The sequence below is a fragment of the Panthera leo genome, chromosome C1 (assembly GCF_018350215.1).
Source record: "Panthera leo isolate Ple1 chromosome C1, P.leo_Ple1_pat1.1, whole genome shotgun sequence".
NCBI lineage: Eukaryota > Metazoa > Chordata > Mammalia > Carnivora > Felidae > Panthera > Panthera leo.
In genome coordinates, this window is record NC_056686.1 from 6,818,293 (window position 1) to 6,843,664 (window position 25,372).

Here is a 25,372-nt window from a genome sequence, read left to right on the forward strand (position 1 = left end):
CCAGAGAATGCAGGGTTAGAACAAAACCAGGACGAGACCTGACGCGCGCTCCTCCTGGAGTTAGAACCAGCACTTTATTGTAGCGGGTACACTTTCTGACCTCATCAATATACACATCTACAAAGTGACACCACGCGGAGGCCGCATTAGCATCTACCATTGTCTACACAGAGCAGCTACAGCGACAGGACGTGAGGGGCGGCCACACACGACGCAGGACGGCCACAGTGTCCTTGCAACTAGCAGTTATAATCACAGGACAGTATTCAAAATTATTTTCCCCCAGGTTTAGAAATCTAAAATTTTACATGTAAATTAAAAACAAAGTGCTGTCGGGGTTTGAGCTCATGACTTGTCCTCTCCTTTTCCATCCCCCACGGGCCCCAGAAGCAGGGCCCCTCACTCCTGGGGAGCGGAGTTTGTCTCCGGAGCCGTCGGGGGGAAAGCTAGCGCTCGGCCTTCGGGCCAGAGCGCGTCTGTCCTTGGACGTTCTGAGTCCGGACCACTCAGGCCTGTTCTGTCTCCGCACCAAGTGGCCAGACGCTTTGTGCCATCGGCGTGCACACTCCCCGGCAGGGCAACAGACATCTAGTAGGCGTGAACCCAAGGCTGCACACGAGGAGTCCAGCTTCCTGTGCAAGGAGCTGCCGGTCCTCAGAGGAGTGTGTGAAAGAGGCCAGGGACCCCAGCTCCCCACCCCTCTGCGGATCAGAGATGGGTGGAATCCCAAAGGAAAGACCTGGCCATTTCCAGCCTCCGGAGAGGGGTCTCCGATCCGGTCCCCTGCCGCTGAGCAGTGCCGGGAAGTCCGTGCCCCTTAACTGCCTGGCCGCCCGCCGAGGGTGTGCACTGAGCGGGGCCCGAGTGGGGCAGGCCCGCTCTCCTCCGGGGTGGGGGTGGGGCCGGAGCCCACGGGGTCTCTCCTGTGTTTCAAGCTTCACTTTGCATGCCAGTCCTGGGTCATACTAGCACGGAGGACACGAGGAATCCCAATTTATTTACAAAATATTAAAAAGTCAGTTCATCATCTACATATTAACCCCCATTCTGCCATTTTATACATGCACTAGTTTGGAAAAAATACTTTAAAAAAAAAAAGGATTACGAGGCGGGAGGGGGCAATTTTAACCCTTTGTCAACGAGTCCAGCGATCGCAGCTTTTCTGGAGGCGCGAGGTGGGGGGGGCCGCACAGAGCGAGCCGCGGGGAGCTCAGAGCGATCTGGGCGGAGGGCGGGGCGACAGCGAGCACAGGCGGGTGGTCAGCGATGGAGAGGGTCTGCAGACCTACTGGCCGGAATGACTTTGTACACCGTGGACCCTTGGGGCTGGGGCAGCAGAGTCTCCTGAAGCGGAAGGAGGGGCGGCGGGGGCGGCCCAGGGCTCAGTAGCTCAGGGTGGAGTCGTCCCACTCCAGCTGCTGCTGCCGGTTCGCGCTCTGCTGGTCCCCGTGCTCCCCCTCCTCCTCCTCGCTGCTTTCCGACTCGGCGCTGGTGATGTCATCCTCCTCCTCCCCGGCTTCGCTCTCCTCCTCCTCTTCCTCCTCCTCCTCCTCCTCGCTGCTGTGCTGGTCCTCGTACGTCTGACAGAGAGACGGCACGTGAGCCCCTGCGCACGACCCCACTGTCCAGTGCCGCTCACCCTCTGGGAGTCACAGATGAAGGGGACGCCCGACAGGTCACCTCACCCGAGACCAAAGGGGAAACACGGCTCTGGTCACCACCCACGGGCTGTCACGTGCAGGGAGCGCGTTTCTACCCTCGCTGGGCGGCACGAGCTTGAATGAGGCCTCTCTGTACCTCAGTGTACCCACCTGCACCTCGCTGAGTTGTCATGTGGATCACGTGACATTCAAGCCACAGAAACGTGGCGATGCCACGGCCACGCTGCTTCTCTGGGGTGAGCCCAGCTTTGGCCCCGGCCCGTGGTGGTGTTCGGCTGCAGGGGCCGCCGGTCCGCACCTACCTCCATGGGGTTCACGGTGATGGTCAGAGCAGAGTCATCCCAATCCATCTCGTTCTCCTTCCCGGTGTCCTGGTCCCGCATGGTTCGCTGATGAGCAGCCCGGATCCGGAAGACTCCCAGGATAATCATGAAAACCAAGAAGCTGACACACACCACAATGACAACAGTGGCGGTGCTGGGGACAACTGCGGAGGGAGGAGAGGGAACAGGGCTGTGGTGGTGTGACCCGCCCCAGAGGGAGGTAGTGCCCTCGGCCCTCATCCTCCGCAGACAGACGCACACACGCGCACACACACACTGACGCGGCATCTGACCCGGAAGAACTCGAAGAAACGTGAGGAGTCGCGGCACAGGTCTCAAGCCCAGGGCCGGCCACTTCCTGCCCTGTGGGGCTCCAGTCCCTCCCGGGCAGCACAGAGTAAGAGAGGCAGGCAGGCCAGCCATGGCTGTTCGAACCCGGGGCCGGGCTCTCGACGGGAGGCGGGAGGGTGTCTCCCCGCGCTCCCCCCCCCGGGACCTGACCCAGCCGGCCCTGCTTCTTGCCCACAGCCCTACCTGCGAACGGGTGGGGGCTGGCCAGGTTGTGGCCCGAGAGATCGACGAAGGCATGGCGCTCCGGGTGGACAAACTGCGGCTGGGCGGCCATGTGGCTGGCGTGCTCCATGGGGCCGGCCGTGTGAATGACGTTCACCTGCAGGGAGAAACGCAGGCGGCATGAACGGGTCCGACAGGCGGAAACGCGGTTCAGAAGCTAACAGGAGCAGCGCTACGCGGAGGGGTCCCTGGACCAGCCCTGGTGGGCAGATGAGAAAAGAACAGAAAAAAATCGAGGGTCGGCCCTTGGACGCCGTTGTAACTACCTGATATTTGCGCACATCCAAGAAACGTGGCACTGTTCTAATTCCTTTTTACTATATTTCATAAAAGAATCTGTCCACAAAAGAACAGAAAAACCCCCACCACTGTCCCTCACCACAGGCCCATCTCCCTGCTTTCCCCCCAAACCACAGCGCATCAAAGAGCACAAATCCTAGCCATTTATTTCCCTTCAAATCCGCTACCCTTTGGCTCAAACAAAAGACTCATCGATTTCTCAGCACCGTGACTTCAGCGTTCTGCTGCTCTGAGGCCACCGTGCAGACATGCCAATTGCTGAGAATAACTTTGGGCCCATTTCTCCAGACCACAGAAGCCGTGAGGGACGACGGGGTTGCAGTCCGGGCCTGTGGAAGACTTCAGAGCAGGGGGGGGCGCCCTGTGACCACGGTGCCCTGAGTCACCACTACCGGGCTCTGCAGACGGCACAGCAACACCCCCCTGCCCCCCCCGCCCCCGGCCAGCCCTGCGTCTAGACCCCTCCCCCGGGGCCGGCAGTCTGCAAAGACTCTCTGGGTCCCTGGGAATTGCCCTTTGCAAAACTGCCAAATCTCAGCAAACAACCGCGGCCCTACTCATGAGGTATTAACTGCCTCTAGCTCTTGACCACCTCCTTCCAAAGGCCCCTCAGGCCTCCGTGAAAGGGATGCACCGGACGCACCCCGGCCCACCCAAACCGGCGCGGGTCAGACCTGCAGCGGCCCCCAGGCCGGGAAAGGCTGGCGCACCTGGGTTGTGGCCGAGCAGCTACCCAATCACCCACCGCCGGCCCTTCTCAGCGTGGGCCCTGCACGCACCTCCACCTGAAACTCGTTGCTGATGTAGCGGCCATTGAGCTCTGAGCAGACGAGCCTGAACTTCCGGTCAAGCAGGGACCTGGTGTGCCAGTTCCGATAGCGGAGGAGGCGCAGAACCTCCTCGTAGCTGGCCATGGTGTCCACGCCTGAGGGGAGGAGGTGAGAACATTGCCTGGTGGCTGGGGTCAAGGCCAGGGTCAGAGCAGGCTGGGGTCAGGCACAGGGGCAGCTGGACCACACGTGTGCGCACTCCGGCTTTCCGGTTGTGGGGAGAAATGCAAGCGTGTGGGCACATCTGTCCCTCCCCGGGGTGTGTGCCATCGTGTGCCTGACTTCCGACCCCTTGTAAGGACGGGAAGTAAGGCAGTGCCTGACTTCCCTTCCTGCCGGGACAGCGTCGATCCTAGTGAGCCCCTCCTGTCCCGTGGCCTCCAGGACCCTCAGGGCCCGGAGATGACAGGAGGCGGGGCTGAGGCTCGCGCTCACCTGTGAAGACCATGCCCAGGTCGGAGGCGCTCACCGCGATGCCCTTCTGCTGCAGGCGGGCCATGTCTACCTCCAGGCTCTCCTGTGCCGGGTTCAGTTCCTCCCCGTCCACGGTGACCTCGCAGGTATCCAGGTCATGCACGATCTCCTCGGACACGAGCGACTCTTGAACTGCAAGAACAGACCCGCAAATAGCAGAGGCCACGGAGCCCGGGGGGGCTGGTCACGCCGGTGGGCTGCTGGCGCTCCTCAAGCTCACAGAGCCCTTTGAGAAATCGACGACAGAGGCGCAGGAGAGTCCCTTTCAAGAAACGGGGTGCCGGTCCCCAGACAGGCCCAGAACAGGGGGCCCCTCCCCACCCAGCAGGAGTAGCGAGTGCCCTGCAATCGGCTCAGATCTTCTCAGCCTCCCCTCAAGGGCATCTCAGATTCGGATGTCACGCCGGAGGAGGAGGAGAGTCCTCTCCAGGTGGGTTTCCAAAGAGCATAATGAGCTCCAGCCCATGGGTCAGATTCCAGAAGCTGACCCAAGAATAGCATTAAAACATCCAAATCTCTCAAAATCCCAGAAAAAGAGAATTCAGTGAGAAAGTAGCAGCAGCGGGGTTTCAGCCGCTCCCCCCCGCCCAATTGGGTTTGAGCCAAGGTGAGGGCGACCATCGCAGGCAGAAGTGCCGTTACCTGTGGGGTCCTCGTCCCCGTCCCCTTCGGGCTCCACTTCTCTCGTGATGGTGCTGATGATCCGAAGCTCAGGGAAAAGGAAAACCCCCTCTGGGCTTTCAAATTCAGAAGCCGCTCGAGCAAAATGGTGGACCCCACTCAGGCTGATCTTGGGCTCCTCTGGCTGCAACACCATCACGTAACCATCCACCGGGGGCACCGAGATGCAGGTAGCTTCATTAAAACACCTGCCGACAAGGGACGGAGAAGGCGAGGGTCAGAGCTTCGAGAAGCGGTTTTGTAAGCTACACGCAATGGCACGTGGAGGTTCCAACAGGCAGGAATCCACAGCCCCTGGGGGGACAGAGGCCGCGGCCGTCTGGGAACGGGCCTCCAACACACCGATAAACACCATTCAAACCCTCTGGTAACCAGCGATGGCTCACCGGTCTTTACAGACGGGAGGCTGGGTTGTCTTAAAAACCTAAACACACACATTTTCTTCTCAAGAGTCACGACCAAAGGCAGATTTATAGTTAAAAATCAGCACGTACTTGACTGTGCTGGTGAGTTTGAGTCTCCGGATCCCAGGTGTGGGGAACTGCCGTGAGTTCAGGTAGGCGATGTGCTGCATGGCTTTATCCAGCTCCCCAACATCATCTCCCTCCAAGGTCAACGCCAACTGACTGGGGTTGGTATGGATCTGAAATCATACCAGACAGGGGCGAGAAAAACGGCTCTAATTGCAAGAAGCTGAAACCACAAACACGCTGGCAAAGAGGGCTAGCGGGGGATCGATCTGACTCGGTGACCTGGAGGGGAAAGGCGCACAGAATTGGCAGCGATGAGATCTTCTTCGGGGGTAAATTCTCAAGGAGCAAATGTATCTGTGATGTAAGAGATACAGGGGCCTGGCTGGCTTGGTTGGTGAAACGTGCAACTCTTCACCTTGGGGTCCTGAGTTTGAACCCCACGAATGGGTATAGCGATACTTAAGAAACTTAAATCTTAGGGGCTCCTGGGTGGCTCAGTCGGTTGAGCAGTCTGACTCTTGATTTCAGCTCAGGTCATGATCTCACAGCTACTGAGTTTGAGCCCTGCACTGGGCTCTGCGCTGACAGTGTGGAGCCTGCTTGGGATTCTCTCTCTTTCTCTCTCTCTCTCTGCCCCTCTCCTGTTCATGCATGTGCTAAAATAAATAAACTTTAAATAAATAAATGAACAAGTAAATAAATAAATAAAATCTTAAAAATATATATATGTATCTTTGGTCTCTGTCCCCAGTTTCTGGCACAGAGCCCCCTAAAATCCTGGAAATTTCCTGAGTGACAGAAGTACCCTTTCTCACGCGTAACAAGCCCTTTCCAAGCACACGAGCATCTATGTTATCGAACAGGCTCTGGGTGGCTGAGAGGGTTTCAGGATGGAGCCAGCTGCCACAGGAACCAGCTGCGTGACTACAGGGCTGGCACTTTCAGACCTGACCCTGACCTCTAGCCAATGGCTTAACCAGCTGTGCCTAACATAACAGAAGCTCCGGAAACACCCCTGAAGGACCCGGCGTGGGAGCTTCCAGTGTGGGGAGGGAGGCACTCCTGGAGAGGACGGGGAAGCCCCATTCCCCCCTCCCCTGCCTTCTGCATCAACTCCATCTGGTTGTTCCGGAGCTGTATCCTTTAAAACAAACCAGCAGCGGTTAAGTGAAGTGTTTTCTGGAGTTTTCCGAGCAGTTTAAGCAAATTACTGAAATCGAAAAGGGGGGATTACGGGGACCCCGACTTTGTAGCCAAGTTGGACACAAGCGTGTGTAACCCGAGAGCCTGACACCTCCAACTGGCCTCCGCGGCGGGGGCAGCCTCGCGGGCCTGAACCTCACGCGTGGGGTCTGCGCTAAACTCCAGGCAGTCAGTGTCAGAAGCGAACTGAACCGTGGGACACCTGCAGGTGCCTGGAGAGCTGGGGGACCGGTGGGTGGAACACCCCCACACGTCTGCTGTCAGAGGTGTTGTGAGCAGAAGCAGGTCTGGACCGATCGCGGGCGGAGCCTCTGCCAACAGCCTGCACCCTTGTGCTCTAGGAGGCGGCGAGCGCCGCACACGCGCACGCCCGTGTTACCTTCACGCCTCTGCCGTCCTCGGGGGCCTGCAGGTCCAGCCCTTCTTTGCAGGTGTACAGACAGTCAATCACCTTCTTATCTGCGAGTTTCCCAGAACGGACAGTCAGGCCAGCCAGATTACCCCGGAAAAACTGGGTCATGTGCAGGTCGCCACCTTAGGAACACGGGGGGACAAAGCGGGCAGTTACGCGTGCACCCCAGGGCCTCCTGCTTCGCTTCTCAATGCAGTGTTACCGGTGGTGGCGGCTTGATGGAGGGACATGCAGGTTAGTTCGTACCGAATCCTGTTAGCCTTGCCATCTACGTGGAAGCGCAATGGAGAAATTAAGTCGTTTATGATCATGCATATGGCCTGGAGAAAAGAGGTGTTTGGGGGGGGGGTCCCTCACCCGAAGCCCAGAGGCAAGAGGTCCCACGAGTGTCCCCACACAACTGGCCGCTCCCTGGAAAGGGCGGCCTACGCTGCACCCATCAGCCTGGTGCACGGGTGACATTTTCCAGCAATGCCAGCCTTTTGGACCACTGCCTTCTCAATCAGCTGGGTCACGCTCTGGGTTGCCTTTTCTAACAGCACACTTGGGGATACACACAAACTTGGGACTGAGCCCACAAGAATAGGCCTAGAAAGATACAAGGGGTGCTTACTACCCTAGCCTGCACCTAAGAGGCCTCACATGCTATCTGGTTGAGCTCCACGGTGCCTGCCCCCAGGATAACTGGGAACTGATGGTGTTATAAGGAAAAGAGAAACCCAGAAAGCAGTCCTCACCACACTGTGGCCAAGGGCCAAAAAGCATGTGAAAAGAAGCTTACTCTCAGGGCACCTGGGTGGCTCGGTCAGTTAAATGTCTGACTCTTGATTTTGTCTTGGGTCATGGTCTCAAGGTTGGTGCATGGGTTCAAGCCCCATGTCGGGCTCTGCGCTGGCAGCCTGGAGCCTGCGTGGGATTCTCTCTCTCCCCCCTCTCTCTCTGCCCTTCCTCGCTCACGCCTATCTCCCTCCCAAAATGAATGGAGTTAAAAAAAAAAAAAAAAAGGGGGGTGCCTGGGTGGCTCAGTTGGTTGAGCGGCCGACTTCGGCTCAGGTCATGATCTCAGGGTTCGTGAGTTCGAGCCCTGCGTCGGGCTCTGTGCTGACAGCTCAGAGCCTGGAGCCTGTTTCGGATTCTGTGTCTCCCTCTCTCTGACCAACCCCCCCCTCCCCCGCCCCGTTCATGCTCTGTCTCTGTCTCAAAAATAAATAAACGTTAAAAAAAAAAAAAAAAAGCAGCAGCAGCTTATTCTCACAAAAGGACGGAGACCAATGCCCAGAGCATGTCTCATTCCTGATAAGGACGTCAGACACTGAGCCACCACCAGGGACTGCGATTTCTAAGAAACCTGCGTTTAAAATTTAGTATTGGTCAGGACAGAGTATCTAGAAACGAGCCTCTTCCTGTCTCATGGTTCAGCCACATGGGAACCAGGCGGTGGCCTCCCTGATGTGGCCTATGAGATTTTGGCAGGGAGCCTCATGCGGTGGGATCAGGGTAAAATTTGAGGCGGGCGGGGCGGGGGGGGGGGGGGTCCCCATCAGTGCAGAGCATTAATGAGTCATTTGCCCTCACTTCAACTGGAGTCAGAATGGGCAGAAAAGGGTAAATCCTGTGAAGCAGTGGTGGGGGGAGGGAGGGGCGCATAATGCAAAGCAGCAGCTCAGAAGGTGTCTGGGACCAAAATGCAACTCGGGCATTTCATGCGAAATGTGGAATGAATTGATGTCTTGTCTTTAAATGAAACACAAGAGTGAACCGTAGGGAAAGATCCAGCAACCTGCAGGGGCCATAGGCACAGGCTCGGTTTCATTGTCACTTTCAAATGCTGGATACTCTGCAGGAAAGCAAGACAAAGACAATAGAAAAGGACCAAGAGGTTAGGCTCTTCACATTGGAATTTGAAAATTAGTCTTGAAAAGCTGCCAAATATAAAACACAAAGGGAAGAATTCCCGCCTTGTCCCTCTCGGGGACATCTTCCCCCCAGAAGCAAGCTCGTACTGGATCACCTTTTCGGAAGTCCCCCGCCCCCTGCTTCTCTTCGTTCCTCCCTTGTCCCATCTTCCACATCCACCTTGCCAGAACACAGACCAAATTCAAAGTAAGGTGAACAAAAGCTTGTCCGTCGAACTCGTGATCTCGGGCTGGTGCTACTGGGTGGGGCAGCGACGTGCCAGCCACCAATGATACCAAACCCCGGGCCCACGCACTTTTCTCCCAGAGAGGACATTTGTGCAGACGAACTGGGACAGCACAAGTATGCATCCAAAGCCTGGTGTGTGTACGGTATACACGGGAAAGTACGTAGTTTCTGAAAGCTCAAAATGAGTTCACTTTGGTCTAGATGTTAACCCCTAAGTAACAGAGATACAAAGGCGTCTTTATCCACTTTTTCTAAATAGGAAGGGAGAGTCAGAGGTTAAGAAACTCACCCAGATTGATAGATAATCGGCAGTGGGTCTGGGGCCTCTAACCACTGACCTTCTCACAGGCCCCAGGCTGGTGTCCTCACAGTAATGCCAGGTCAGGGAGGCACACAACCAGCGACTGAACACAGAATCTCTACTTTCTAGATCACGTTGTGGGAGCACTCCATAACCCACGGCACGTCCCGTGCTACAGCAGCGTGGGGGCACTGGGGGCCGGCCGGGCATGTGTGGCTGTGCTCCCACGATGCCCCCAGTTGCCTCCAGAACACCGTTAGGAATGACATTCCGGGGGTGCCTGGGTGGCTCAGTCAGTTAAGCGTCCAACTTCTGCTCAGCTCATGATCTCAGGGTTCGTGAGTTCAAGCCCCACGTCGGGCTCTGGGCTGACAGTTCAGAGCCTGGAGACTGCTTCGGTTCTGTGTGTCTGTCTCTCTCTCTCTCTCTGCCCCTCCCCTGCTTGTTCTTGGTCTCTCAAAAATGAATACACGTTGAAAAAAAAAAAAAGGGAATGACATTTCAGCCAACGGGGGTGAGGCTGCTGCCCACAGCCCGGGCTCTCCACCGTGAATTTGTATGAACCGTGGTTCCTCATCTGCTGAAGGAAGGAAGGAGACCTTCTTCCAGGTTAACGATATTTTACAAACCCTGTGTCTGGTTTGGGAATTCAGGCGTGTTTTTCCGGCCGAGGATCTTGAGAAGCTGAGGTAGAAAGATGCTGTGGCACCAACAGGAACCGGGAGTCAGTGCAGAACATGGCGCTTTATTTTAATTCAACAAGCAAAGCTCTCAGGTTTGCACTTGTATTCTTATTCTTATTTTTAAAACAACTCAAATTACTGTTTAATTTGGGAAGCAGCTCTGGACTGAAACGTTAAGACTTCACAACGAAAAAAATTCCTATTTCCCTGGTAATCTGCTCCTCATTCCTTGGTTTCAAGTTCCACTTTCTCATGGATGAACTGTCCCCGAAATTAAATCCGGGAATCAGCTGAAGAAATTCACTCTAAAATGCTACCTTAATCTTGTTAATTTACAAGGATCGGCAGAAAATTATGAAATTCAAATTCTCTAAAATTAAAGCAATGTTATTGTGGGCATTAGTCTATTTTGTATCTTTCTCACCTACCCCAAGATGAAATGTTTCCATAGGGAGAAAAAAATATTCAAAAGGTCTGTTTAGCAGCGATGGCGACCCAGCCAAGTGTGACGGTTCACGCGAGGGCAGACTGAGGGGTCCGTGATCTTGGACAGGAAAAATTATGTGCTTATTATTACTCCACTAACTTGTGAAGTTCAGCTTTTTCTTTGGGCCTAAACGTCGGCTCCAAAACACAGCGGCATTAGCCATCACGGCTATTTTCCCAGCATGCTGTGTTGCTGCAAATATCGTAAAGCTCGTCACTATTTTCAAATTATAGCAGTTACTGAGCTTGCTGCTAAAGCTTTCTCTCCATCTGTCGATAAAGCAGCACAGGTATTACCATTTCAAAAGATTCACCTTTTAGTACTATGATAACTTTCTTCCAATTTAATTGGCTGCCTTTGAAATCCTGTGTATTGTATTTCACAGATTAAGAAGAAATTATCCCGGGAAGGGGTCCACATCAGACCACAGGCCCTAAATGCACCGACTTTATGGTTTCAAATCCAGATGCCACGATTAACCAGGCGGGGGTGACCCTGGGCTCTGAGCCTCAGTTCCTTTGGCTATAAAATGGGGATAAAAACTGCTCCTTCCCCACAGACTTACTGTTAAGGAAAGTAATGGACATGTGGCCCACCACTCAGAAAGGACAAATAAACGGTACTGTTGCTTCACTGGTCGTTGTCCTACCCCATCCCACTTCCGAGGACTCCCGTGGAGTCCTTTCAAGCACGGCCCTGTGGAGGGTGCTCCTGCCGGGTTATCCAGCACTAAACATTCTGGAAGAGTCCTCCGGGTCAAAGAACATTCCCAGTTTCGTGCCTGATGGTCCGCTGCGGCCTCTTTGTCTTTGTGAACTTTTCAGTGAACAGATTAATTTACAACAGTCCCTCAATGGCACTCTCCCTCCATGTAATGCTTCCTCCCAGGTTCCCCGGGAAGGTGCCGGCTGCTGCAGTCCTGTAACAAACCGTAAGTGAGCGTCCCAGAGCATGGCATCAGCAGATGCCCAGAACGGCCTGTCCCCAGAACGGCCACACCCAGGAGAAGGAACGGAAAGACGAAGGCAATGAGGGTAAGGGGGTAAGACCCTGAGAGGAGCCTGCTTCCACCACCAAGGCCATGAGGCAGCAGGACTGAATTCCCGATGCCGAGCGGAGGGTGCCAATGGCCATTACCTTGCCAGCAAGCCCCAACCACGAGCTGGGTTTCAATCCTGGATGGATGAAGCGGGTAATCTTCGGTCACAGAGAAGGGCTCGTGAGAAACACCGTCCACATAGAGAGTCACGCTCGGGAGCTCCACGTTGAGGACGTAGTGATGCCACTCCTCATCACAGACCTGTGAGAGGCCAAGGGAAAAACCAGGGCATGAAAGGTCTACCTTCCCTCACATCCAGAGACAATGAAAGCAATGCAACTGGGGACAGAGACCAAGTCACCCATACGGAATAATGGCTTCTGAAAAAGGAAAGGAATTTCTTAAAACTCTAACGATAAAATACATCTCACTCAACCACATCCCACCCAAAAGGGCCAAGGCAACACTATCACCTCTAGGACGTTCCAGACCAGGGGGAGGTGCCCATTCCTCACGTGACAGGGCCCAGTTCTCTTCTGCCAATAGTCTGACACCGGGAGATTCTTGTATCCGCAGGCTGGACAGCCCCCCACTGAGCAGGCTTAGCCTGTCAAGATCCACACCTTTTCTGGATCAAAATGAAAATCACCTCCCATCTCAGAATAAGCCATGCCATAACTCATATATTTTCTTTTTCAATTCAAAGGTAATGATCTAAATATAGGTGAGCATACAGCTCAGAGGGAGTGATAACTCAAACTGTGTTCCTTCCGCATCATGAATGAGCACCCCCGACCTCCCCCCCCCGCCCCCCACTGCCGAGGGAAAGTGCTGTCGGCAGCCTCCAAGGTCCGTTTGGTCTGGCACTCTCTGATCTTTGGCTTCAGAGGAAGAGGCAAGTACTTGAGAACAGAGACAGGCAGAGAAAGAGATGGAGTGGGATAGTGTTTTTGTTTCTTAAAACATTTTTTTAAATGTTTATTCATTTTTGAGAGGAAGTGCGCACGCACGCGCACACACACAAAACACGAATGGGGGAGGGGCAGAGAGAGAGGAGGAGAAAAGAACCCGAAACAGGCTCCAGGCTCTGAGCTGTCAGCACAGAGCCCAATGCAGGCTCGAACTCATGAACCGTGAGATCAATGACCTGAGCCGAAGTTGGGATGCTCAACTGACTGGGTCACCCAGGCTCCCTGTGTTTTTAAAACTGCATTTCTAAATAAGCTTAACCAATTTACACATTCTAAAAAACTGAACCCATTAAAGTTAAACAGACAGGAAACATCACAATAAATGAAGAAATTACCAAAGAATATCCGGTAGAGAAAAGCGGCTGCTCCTGAGTTTATTACAGAAAAAATCCAAACCTCTAACACTCAGCATACGCCTACTGCATATGCACGATATTTTTGTATGTATGTATATATTACATGAAACCTTTTTAAATGAAGGAATTGCATGGCAAATCACTTTTGAGGCTGGTAATATCTTAATTTTAGCTTCTCTATTTAAGACAAGTTCTGTAATAAAAGCTCCTTCAGAAAGCAAATTATATTTCACCTAGCTCTCAAAGTATGGCAGGTTTCTGGGAGATTAGCAGAATAACACCGTATTTGAAAGTCCATTTGGACTTTAGTCAAAAGTCCCTGAGAATATTGAGAAGAGTGTAGTAGAATTGGCATAATTTTCTAATTTCCCTGAAAACTGGGTGATCAGGAGAGCAAAGCCCAAAGCTGTCGACAACACCCACAACACTCCTCAGTTCGGTGCCCGTGTGCACCCTGAGATGCACGTAGTGAAGAAAAGCAATGGGGCTTCCGACCCAGAGGATATCATAGAGTGGTGAGGCCATACTTACCGGTTGAGATGCCTTACAACAGTAACAGAAGAGGGAGGCAGAGCCCTAAAACTAGAAAAAGGGTCATGCTATCCAACTCTCTTCTTTGAGAATGCAAAAAAAGTAACTGTATATAAAAATGAGGAGGAGGAAAACGGATCACAGTTCAATCCCCTATGAACTTTTCAAGAGAAAGAAAGCAAATGGACGGAATACTATCCCTTCAGACCCTGAAAGCATTACCTGAAAGATATTCCTGCAACAGACATGAAAACGATCATGTATTATCTCAGAACACTCCAATGATGTCAGGAAAGTGACACAAAACACAAAAGCACATAGATCAGGACCAGAGCAACTCAGACAAGAGCTGACAAATCAGGAATGACTTGGGTAAAAAGTGACAGGTAGAGAATACAGATAAAGAATATGAAGGTCCCCAGAAAAGAAAGAGCAAAGCAATGATGGGACAGGGCTAAGAACTATAACACCAAAAACTTGCCTGAAGTACCAAACTGCTTTAAACTATATACTAACAAAGGGCATACCACATATCTGGGAAAACAGACCCAACAATCAAGACGTGCATAAAATTAATTAGCTTTAAAAAAGAAAAAAGACACATCCTTTGGTCACCCAAACAAAAGAACCAAGTATCTTATAAGGGAAAGAAGATCAGATTGCCATCAGACTTCAGTAGCAATATCTTATGTCTGAAAACAATGGACAGAGAAATTTTCTGTTCTTGTAAATCTTTTTTTTTTTAAATGTTTATTTTTGAGAGAGAGAGAGAGAGAGAGAGAGAGAAAGGGCAAGCAGGGGAGAGTCAGAGAGAGAGAGGGAGACACAGAATCTGAAGCAGGATCAAGCCTCTGGGCTGTCAGCAGAGTATGATGTGGGGCTCAAACCCACGGATCGCGGGATCATGACCTGAGCCAAAGTCGAAAGCTTAACCGAATGAGCCACCCAGGTGCCCCTGTTCTTATAAATCTTAAATATGAGCCAGAGATTTCACATCCAGCCAAACTGACTTCCACTATAAAAGCCACAGACTATTAAACAAACATGAAAGAACTGAGGTTGTTCCCATGAATCTCTCCTCAGGACACATTCCCTACAACGCAGATGACAGAGACAGAGTGCCACAGAACTTAAACATACCAGGAACATCCAAACCCAAGTCCAATAAAGCCTTTAGACCACACTACCAATTTACAGGCTCTAAAGAAGACAGTGGCATGTATGTTAGATGGACTACAACAATGCAATCAGCCAAATCTAAACTATGGGAAACTCTGGGACAAAAAGCCTGATTTCTGTCATCAAGAGAGAAGAGAAGAGACAAGAGAAGAGAAAAATCTACAGATTATAAAACTCAAAAGGTATAGCAACCAATCACAGTCCCTTATTTAGATCCTGATTCAAATACAGGCTGTAAACATAAAAATACAGGGGTACCCGGGTGGCTCAGTCCATTAAGTGTCTGACTCTTGACTTCGGCTCAGGAGGACACCAGATAATCCCTCTCTGTAGAGATAAAAAAACTAAAATCTAGTTAGGCCAAAATCAATAACGTTATAACTGAGATGTAATCTCGAATGGATGCTGTGACAGTGAGGATGGATGAAGCAGAGCAGTGAATCAGTGATATAGAAGATAAAATTACAAAAAAATAATGAAGCTGAAAAAAAGAAGGATACAAAGTCCAAAGATCACAATACAAGACTTAGAGAACTCAGCAACTCAAAGAGGAATAACATTCATAACCTAGGAGTCACAGAAGACGAAGGGAGAGAAAAAGGGGCAGATGGTTTATGTGAGCAAATTATAGCTGAAAACTTCCCTAATCTGGGGAAGGACACAGACATCCAGAAGCACAGAGAACTCCCATTAAATTCAACAAAAGCCAGCCATCACCAAGGCATATCATAGTCAGATTCACAAAATACACAGACAAGGAAAGAACCATAAAAGCAGCAAGGGGAAAAAAGTCCTTAACCTACAAGGGAAGACAAATAAGGCTGGCAGCCAATTTGTCCACAGAAACTTGGCAGACCAGAAAGGAGTGGCAGAGTATATTCAACATGCTGAATGGAAAAAATATTCAGCCAAGAATTCTTTATCCAGCAAGGCTGTCACTCAGAAAAGAAGGAAAGATAAAGAGCTTCCCAAACAAAAAATTAATAAAGGAGTTTGTGACCACTAAGCCAGCCCTGCAAGAAACTTTTAAGAAAAATAAAGAGCTTCCCAGACCAAAAATAAATAAATAAAGGAGTTTGTGACCACTAAACCAGCCCTGCAAGAAATTTTAAGGGGGACTCTTTGGAGAAAAAAACAAAACAAAAAAGACCAAAAGCAACAAAGACTAGAAAGGACCAGAGAACATCACCAGAAACACCAACTCTACAGGCAACACAATGGTGCTAAATTCGTATCTTTCAATAATCACTCTGAATGTAAATGGACTAAATGCCCCAATCAAAAGACACAGGGTATCAGAATGAATAAAAACACAAGATCCATCTATATGCCGCCTATAAGAGACTCATTTTAGACCTAAAGACATCTGCAAATTGAAAATGAGGGGATGGAGAGGTACCTGGGTGGCTCAGTTGGTTAAGCGTCCAACTTTGGCTTAGGTCATGATCTCAGTTTGTGAGTTCGAGCCCCGCATTGGGCTCTCTGCTGTCAGCACAGAGCCTACTTCAGATCCTCTGTCCCCCCTCTCTCTGCCCCTCCCTGCTTGTTCTCTCTCTCTCTCTCTCTCAAAATAAATAAACTTAAAAAAAAATTATGAAAGTGAGGGGATGGAGAACCATCTATCATGCTAATGGATGTCAAAAGAAACCCGGAATAGCCATACTTATATCAGACAAATTAAACTTTATTTTATTTATTGAGAAAAAATTTTTAAATGTTTATTTTTAAGAGAGAGAGAGAGAGAGAGAGAGGGACAGCCTGTGCGAGTTGGGGAGAGGCAGGGAGAGAGGGAGACACAGAATCTGAAGCAGGCTCTATGCTCTGAGCTGTCAGCGGGGCTTGAACACATGGACTGTGAGATCACGACCTGAGTTGAAGCCGGACACTTAACCGACTGAGCCACCCGAGCGCCCCCAGACAAATTAAACTTTAAAACAAAGACTGTAACGAGAGAAGGGCATTATATCATAATTAAGGGGCCTATCCACAAACAAGACCTAACAACTGTAAATATTTATGACCTCAACTTGAGAACACCCAAATATATAAATCAATAACAAACATAAAGAACCACATTGATAACAATACAATAACAGTAGGGAACTTTAATACCCCACTTACAGCAGCAGACAGATCACCTAAGCAGAAAATCAAGGAAACAACTTTGGTTTTTTTTTTGTTTTTTTTTTTTAATTTTTTTTAATGTTTATTCGTTTTTGAAAGACAGAGACAGAGTACAGCAGGGGTGGGGCGGAGAGAGAGGGGGAGCACAGAATCAGAAGCAGGCTCCAGGCTCTGAGCTGTCAGCACAGAGCCCGACACGGGGCTCGAACCCACCAACCGTGAGATCATGACCTGAGCCGAAGTCGGACGCTCAACTGACTGAGCCACCCAGGTGCCCCAAGAAAACAACAACTTTGAATGACACACTGGACCAGATGGACTTAACCGATATTTTCAGAACATTTCATCCTAAAGCAGCAGAATGCGCATTCTTCTCGAGTGCACATGGAACATTCTCCAGAACAGATCACATACTGGGTCACAAATCAATCCTCAACAAGTACAAAAAGATCGAGATCATACCATGCATATTTTCAGACCACAATGCTATGAGCCTTGAAATCAACCACAAGAAAACATTTGGAAAGACCACAAATACTTGGAGGTTAAAGAACATCCTATTTAAAAATGAATGGGTTAACCAGGAAACTAAAGAACTTAAAAAGTATATGGAAGCCAATGAAAATGAAAATACAACAGTCTAAAACCTCTGGGATGCAGCAAAGGCAGTCCTAAGAGGGAAGTATGTTGCAATTCAGGTCTTTCTAAAGAAGGAAGAAATGTCTCAAATACACAGCCTAAACTTACACCTAAAGGAGCTGGAAAAAGAAGAGCAAATAAAGCCCAAAACCAGCAGAAGAAGGGAAATAATAAAGATCAGAGCAGAAATCAATGATATCAAGGGGCGCCTGGGTGTCCCAGTCAGTTAAGCGTCCACCTTCGGCTCAGTTCATGATCTCGCGGTTTGTGAGTTCAAGCCCCACGTCGGGCTCTGTGTTAACGGCTCAGAGCCTGGAGCCCTGCTTCTGATTCTGTCTCCCTCTCTCTCCCCCTCCCCAACTCAAATTCTGTTTGCCTCTTTCCCTCAAAAAAAAAAAAAAAAAAAAAAAATCAGTGACATCGAAAAACAAAACAAAACAAAACAAAACAAAACAGGAGAACAGAGCAACAAAACCAGGAGCTGGTTCTTTGAGAGAATTAACAAAATCAATAAATCCCTGGCAAGATTTGTAAAAAGAAAAAGGATCCAAATAAATAAAATCACAAATGAAAGAGGAGACATCACAACCAACACCACAGAAATACAAACAATAATAAGAGAATATTATGAGTAATTATATGTCAACAAACTGGGCAACTGAGAAGAAATGGATAAATCCTAGAAACATACAAACTACCAAAACCGAAATGCGAAGAAATAAAAATTTTGAACAGACCCATAACCAGTAACAGAATGGAATCACTAATCAAAAATCTCTCAATGAACAAGAGTCCAGGGCTGGATGGCTTCCCAGGGAAATTCAAACATTTAAAAAAGAGTTAATACCTATTCTTTTGAAACTGTTCCAAAAAAGTAGAAATGGAAGAAAAACTTCCAAACTCATTCTAGGAGGCCAGTATTACATTGATTCCAAAACTAAAGACCCCACTAAAAAGGAGAATTATCAAACCAATTTCCCTCATGGATGCAAAAATTCTCAACAAGATACTAGCAAATCGAATCCAACAAAACATCAAAAGGATTATTCACCAAGATCAAGGGGGATTTATTCCTGGGCTGCAGGGGTGGTTCAATATCCCCAAATAAATCAACGTGATACACACATTAATGAAAGAAAGGATAAGAACCACATGGTCCTCTCAATAGATGCAGAAAATGCATTTGACAAAATACAGCATCCTTTCTTGATAAAAACCCTCAAGGAAGTAGGGATAGAAGTAACATACCTCAATATCATAAAGGCCATACACAAAAGACCCACAGCTAATATCCTCCTCAATGGGGAAAAACTGAGAACTTTCCTCCTAAGGTCAGGAACAGGACAGGGATGGCCGCTGTCACCACTGTTGTTCAACACAATACTGGAAGTCCTGGCCTCAGCAATCAGACAACACAAAGAAATAAAAGGCATCCCAACTGGCAAGGAAGAAGTCAAACTTTCATTCTTCACAGACAACATGATACTCTACGTAGAAAACCCGAAAGATACCCCCACCCCTGCAAAAAAACCCGGTAGAACCGATGCATGAATTCGGCAAAGTTGCAGGATATAAAATCAACATACAGAAATCTGTTGCATTTCTATACACCAATAAATGAAGCAGCAGAAAGAGAAATCAAGGAATCAAGCCCATTTACAACTGCACAAAAAACCATAAGATAGTTAGGAATAAACCTAACCAAAGAGATAAAAGATCTGTACTCTAAAAACTATAGAAGGCTGGGGTGCCTGGGTGGCTCAGTCGGTTAAATGTCCGACTTCGGCACGGGTCATGATCTCATGGTTTGTGAGTTTGAGCCCCGCATCGGGCTCTGTGTTGACAGGTCAGAGACTGGAGCCTTCTTCGGATTCTGTGTGTGTGTGTGTGTGTGTGTGTGTGTGTGTGTGTCTCTAAAAAATAAATAGATAGATAAAAGATTCTCTCTCTCCCTCTGCCCCTCTCCCCTGCTCACGCTCCCTCTCTAAAAGAAAAAAGCAAAAAACAACTACAGAATGCTTATGAAACAAACTGGCGAAGATACAAAGAAATGGGAAAACAATCCATGCTCATGGATTAGAAGAACAAATGTTCTTAAGATGTCTATACTACCCAAAGCAATCTATACATTCGGTACAATCCCTATCAAAATAACACCAGCATTCTTCACAGAGCTAGAACAAACAATCCTAAAATTTGTATGGAACCAGAAAAGACCCTGAATAGCCCAAGTAATGTTGAAAAAGAAAACCGCGACTGGAGGCATCACAATTCCAGACTTTAAACTACATTACAAAGCTGTAATTAAGAGAGTATGGTACTGGCACAAAAACAGACACAGAGATCAGTGGAACAGACTAGACAACCCAGACATGGATCCACAAATGTATGGCCAATTAATTTTCAATAAAGCAGGAGAGACTATCCAATGGAATAAAGACAGTCTCTTCAGCAAATGGTGTTGGGAAAACTGGACAGCGACATGCAGAAGAATGAACCTGGACCACTTCCTTACACCAGACACAAAAATAAACTCAAAATGGATCAAAGACCTAAATGTAAGATAGGAAACCATCAAAATCCTAGAGGAGTAAACATTAAAAAAAAAAAAAAAAAAGTTAAAAAAATTTGGGAGGAGGGCTGGCTGGCTCGGTGGGTTAAGCGTCTAACTCTTGGTTTTGCCTCAGGTCACGATCTCTAGATTCAGGAGATTGAGCCCCATGTCAGACTCTGTGCTGCTGAAACAGAGTCTGCTTGGGGTTCTCTTTCTCTCTCTCTCTCTCTCTCTCCCCCCTTCTGTCCCTCTCCCACCCACCTGTTTTCTCTCTCTGTCTCAAAATAAATAAATAAACACTTTTTTTAAAGTTTCAAAAGAAACAGGCAGCAACCTCTTTGACCTTGGCCACAGCAACTTCTTACTAGACATGTCTCTAGAAGCAAGGGAAACAAAAGCAAAAATGAACTACTGGGACCTCATCAAGATAAAAAGCTGCACAGTGAAGGAAACAACAAACCTGAGACAACCTACAGAATGAGGGAAGATCTTTGCAAATGACGTATCAGATAAAGGGCTACTATCTAAAATCTATAAAGAACTTATCAAACTCAACACCCAAAAAACAAATAATCCATTGAAGAAATGGGCAGAAAACATGAAAAGACACTTTTCCAAAGAAGACACCCAAATAGTTAATACACACATGAAAAGATGCTCAACATCACTCATCACCAGGGAAATACAAATCAAAACCATACTGAGATACCACCTCACACCTGTAAGAATGGCTAAAATTAACAACTCAGGAAAGATGCTGACGAGGATGTGGAGAAAAGAGAACACTTTTGCACTGTTGGTGGGAATGCAAACTGGGGCCGCCACTCTGGAAAACAGTATGGAGGTTCCCCAAAAAATGAAAAATAGAATTACCCTACGACCCAGCAATTGCCACTACTGGGTATTTATCCAAAGGGTACAAAAACACTGATTCAAAGGTACACATGCATCCCAATGTTTATAGCAGCACTATCAAAAATAGGCAAATTATGGAGAGAGCCCAAATGTCCATCAACCGATGAATGGATGAAGAAAGGTGGTTTATATACACAATGGAATATCACTCAGCAATCAAAAAGAAAGAAGTCAGAGAAAGTCAGTTATGTGAAAGAAGTCAGAGAAAGACAAGTATCATAGGATTTCACTTGTATTTGGAATTTAAAGAACAGGACAGATGAACATAGGGGAAAGGAAGGAAAAATAAGATAAAAACAGAGAGGGAGTCAAACCATAAGTGACTTAAATACAGAGAACAAACTGAGGGTTGCTGGAGGGGAGGAGGGTGGGGCGATGGGCATTAAGGAGGGCACTTGTTGGGATGAGCAGAGGAGGGTGGGGCGATGGGCATTAAGGAGGGCACTTGTTGGGATGAGCGCTCGTGTTCTATGTAAGTGATGGATCTCTAAATCCTACTCCTGAAACCATTATTACATTATATGTTAACTAATGTGAATTAAAAAAAAAAAAAAGATTCTCTCCCTCTCCCTCCGCCCCTTGTGCACACGCTCTCTTGCTTTCTAATATAAAAAAAGAAAAGAAACGATCTGCTGTGATTTTAAAGGAAAGGTTTCCTCAGTTTACAGCGCCCCCTTGTTTCCTGAAATGCACCAATTGTTTTTCACGTGATACTTGCTTTTTATCACAGAAACTATTGGGAAAGCAGCTTTGCAAAAGATACGCTATCATCAAAAGGGATGTAAGGTGACCTAATGGTGACACTGTAAACTCCCTCAAGCTAGTAGTTTGTGTGGTTTCTGAAAGATGTCAAGATTGCTGGCTCTCTGACAGTCTAAGATATCCCACGGCACCCCTAAATCTGCTGAAGCAACCCGGGGGCTCCTTGGCACAATTTGGGAGGCAAGGCTTTAAATAATGAATAAACAAATACAAGGGTCTCAATCCCAATGTTTAATCAAATGCTGCAAATTTCAATAAACTACAACACAGTATTTTGAATTTAAAGCATATAATTTCTTTATATTAATACTGGATGTGTCAAATATAAACGTATAAAATGAAAAACGTAGGCTTTCAGAGGAAAGGAGTTCAAAGGATTTATTTGCTATCCTATAACCCACAAGTAATATAGTAAGGTTGTTTTTAAACGTCATCAGAAGAAACTAAATGTGTACATTAAGACTATAGGTACTCGGGGCGCCTGGGTGGCTCAATAGGTTAAGCGTCCGACTTCAGCTCAGGTCATGATCTCGCGGTCCGTGAGTTCAAACCCCGTGTCAGGCTCTGTGCTGACAGCTCAGAGCCTGGAGCCTGTTTCGGATTCTGTGTCTCCCTCTCACTGTGACCCTCCCCCGTTCATGCTCTGTCTCTCTCTGTCTCAAAAATAAATGTTTAAAAAATAAAAAAATAAAAATAAGAAAAAAGACTATAGTTACTGTAACAGAACTGTGCCCAAAGTGTCTACATACATTGCAAAAATTTTTTTATATTTTTATATTTATTCATAAATATAAATATACACTGCCCATAAATAGCTGGTCCCGTATGAAGTTGCAATACCCAGTTATACTCTCGGAAAGGTCATAAACCCGTGAGTTTTCCAGGCACTCACCTGATTCAATTTCCAGTGGAATTCTGCAGGTTTGTATTTCTTCTCTTCTGAAGGATCCTGACGGAGGAGGAAAGTGAGGCGGCAGCCGTGGACGTACAGTGAATAATGGTGCCGGTTCATGTCTGCCGAGAGAAATCCTCCTGGTAAGCTGCCAGCTTAATACCCAAAGGAGAAATAAAAGCTATTTCCTTAATGGATTTTGAAGACACGGTTCTATCATTTATCCGCATAAATGAACTCTCCAGTCGGGCCAAGGCAGGGTTTGGAAACAGATACACTTGGGTTTGACTGAGAAGTGGGGCCCAACTCACGGAGTAAAACTAACCACCCAACGGCAGTACAGTATCTCGAGGGCGGAGAGCCCTCGCACAGAACACAGAAAAATGTGTGTCACCAGGAGCCTTTCGGGGAAGAAGAAGGGGTCTTGCTTCCAGCGACCACCGCGGCGGCCACTCAAGGACGACGCCCTGACTGCAAGATTAACCTACCTGTTTTGTCTGAACTACAGAGAATGGTCTCCTTCTTCCTGCCAAAAGGCCCATGCCTCATCCACACGGAAATCGTAAAAGGCTCTTTCGGGTTGACAGAAACGACACCATCTGGGATCCTCACTGCTTGGGTGCCGTTGAACTCGAAGACCTGGTCACTGTCGTGGCCGTTGTCAGTGGGGAGGCCGACAGTCCAGTTCAAGGACCCACTTGGGGACGGGAGCAGCTCGGTGGTGCCAGACGCAGCGCCTAAGCCGACACGGTAACAATACGCACAACGTGAAGGACTCGGAAGGTAGAAGAGTCTCGAGGCCACACTAAGGGCAACATCCTATCTTCCAGTTACACAGTTTGCTAGCTTCTGCTTATGTTCCTTAAAAATAAGGGTTTTTATTTTTTTTTAAATCATAAATAATAACTAACTGTGGATACTTTTGCTTAAAGGAAAAAAGGGGGTGCCTGCGTGGCTCAGTCGGTTGAGCATCCAGCTCTTGATTTCAGTTCAGGTCATGATCCCATGGTTCATGAGGTCGAGCCCTGCACTGGGCTCTGCACTGAGAGCATGGAGCCTGCTTGGAATTCTCTCTCTCCCTCTCTCTGCCCTTCCCTCTCTTGTTCTGCCTGGGGGAAAAAAAAAAAAAAAAAAAAAACAAAACTTTAAAGAAAGGATAAAAGGAAGAAAGCATTACTTGTAATCCCACCCAAATATATCCACTATTTAAAAAAAAAAATTTTTTTAAGTTGGCTTTGTACCCAGCGTGGAGCCCAACATGGGGCTTGAACTCACAACCCTGAGATCGAGACCTGAACGGACATCAAGAGTAGGATGCTCAACCAACTGAGGCATCCAGGCACCCCCCCAAATATATCCACTATTAACATCTGGGTGCAAACACTTCCAGTCTTTTCTCTACGAATATACACATTATAAAAAATACAGTCCTACGATGTATATAAAGGTACACACATTCCCATTAGTATTTCTCTATAGCACATTTTTAAATGTCTGAGCATTTCACTGCACCGATACACTGTGACTTATTTAACTGATCTCCTTGGCAAACACTGAGACTGTCCCCACTCTTTTCTATGACAAACCCTGCCTTCACGAGGACCTCCGTGTGATCCACGATTATTCCCTTAGCATCAATTCCTAGAAATGGAATCAGTGAACCAAGGAACATGAAAAAAATCTGCAGCTATTGTTACACACTGCCAAGCTCATTTTTCTTTTAAATGTGCCCACGGAAGAAGACTTTGGGAGCTCTCCCCATCACCTGGTCCTCTGTTCCTAGGAGCAGCATGACCTCACATACGACCTCGGTCAAATGCCAGTGCCTGCCCCTTTCTTCCTAAAAGTGAGAACTTCTCCCCCTCCTCTCCCAACTGAATTCCTCAGTAAAAATGAGGTCAACACCACCTCCTTGGTGGGCCTGATGGGCACAGTGAATGAAGGAAACATACAGAAATGCAGAGTGTGCAGGAAGCACTCATGGGGGAAATTCTTTCCATTCTTCCTCCCTAACTGTAAACTGTTCTGCTGAGAAAATGTTCACTTAATGCCATAAAAAATCATGGCACTAGAGAGAGAAAATAAATTTTAAACGTTACACTTAAATGTACATAGTTTAAAATATGTCCCAGACCTCTCACCTTCCATGTAGATTTCAGTACGTGACTATGTGGACCCAGAGTCAGGCAACACGGAGAATATTAACCATTAGGATAAGCCAGCAGAGGATAAACTCTTTCGTTTTGCATATTCCAGTTATGTAAGAAATCTAGTTGCTCGATCCTACAGGCTGTATCAGGCCGGTGGAAAGACGGGGACGTGGGAAAACGCCGCCCGCAGAGCTGACGCCAAGTAGCTCCTGAGGCACAAAATACCCTCTGAGCACGGACAGCTCATTTCAGTTACGGGGGTTTCGCTGCTGGCCAAGCGGCACACTCTTCCTCGGCATTTTCCACGACACGCATCCATACCTCACCTCTACCTCATTCAGATAAACCAGAAAAATACCCACAACTATTGGTGAAGACGGAGGGCAAGGCTTCGATGGGATTCGTAACCACGGGGTCTCTGGATTTCACATAATGTCTGTGGTAAACAATCTGCTGAGACTCAGAATTAGACGTGAGCGTCCGTAGTTTCGGCTTTCTACTTCTCGTTTGCCAAAAGCTATTGCTTTATCTGTATTTTTTTCTTCAGTCCTTAGATAAACATCTCATTTCAAACTCACTCTACTTACATAATCCCTCTCTTTTGATTATCCTCAACGTACGTTAGAGAAACACTTTCCTCGCATCACCGGCTCCTAAAATGCACACGCATGTAACATTCTGAACAGGCTGTAAGGGGTTTATGTACCTCCTGAA

General features: G+C 48.2%; 1 protein-coding gene across 4 annotated transcripts in view; it reads right to left on the reverse strand.

Moving 5' to 3' along the window:
- Nucleotides 1-52: 52 nt before the first annotated feature.
- Nucleotides 53-25,372, reverse strand: part of CLSTN1 (calsyntenin 1) — an 88,786-nt gene continuing 63,466 nt past the window's right edge. For 2 of the 4 annotated variants that reach the window (XM_042952330.1, XM_042952329.1), the window contains 12 exons: nt 22,997-23,245; nt 22,509-22,630; nt 11,684-11,846; nt 8,711-8,767; nt 6,898-7,052; nt 5,337-5,485; nt 4,804-5,030; nt 4,123-4,293; nt 3,637-3,782; nt 2,519-2,654; nt 1,964-2,148; nt 53-1,580 (listed from right to left, as the gene is read on the reverse strand). In XM_042952330.1, coding sequence (XP_042808264.1) covers nt 1,383-1,580; nt 1,964-2,148; nt 2,519-2,654; nt 3,637-3,782; nt 4,123-4,293; nt 4,804-5,030; nt 5,337-5,485; nt 6,898-7,052; nt 8,711-8,767; nt 11,684-11,846; nt 22,509-22,630; nt 22,997-23,245 — 1,958 coding nt within the window. In that variant the 3' untranslated portion in view covers nt 53-1,382. The remainder of the gene's footprint in view (nt 1,581-1,963; nt 2,149-2,518; nt 2,655-3,636; nt 3,783-4,122; nt 4,294-4,803; nt 5,031-5,336; nt 5,486-6,897; nt 7,053-8,710; nt 8,768-11,683; nt 11,847-22,508; nt 22,631-22,996; nt 23,246-25,372) is intronic. The other 2 variants (XM_042952332.1, XM_042952331.1) reach the window with 1 other exon arrangement.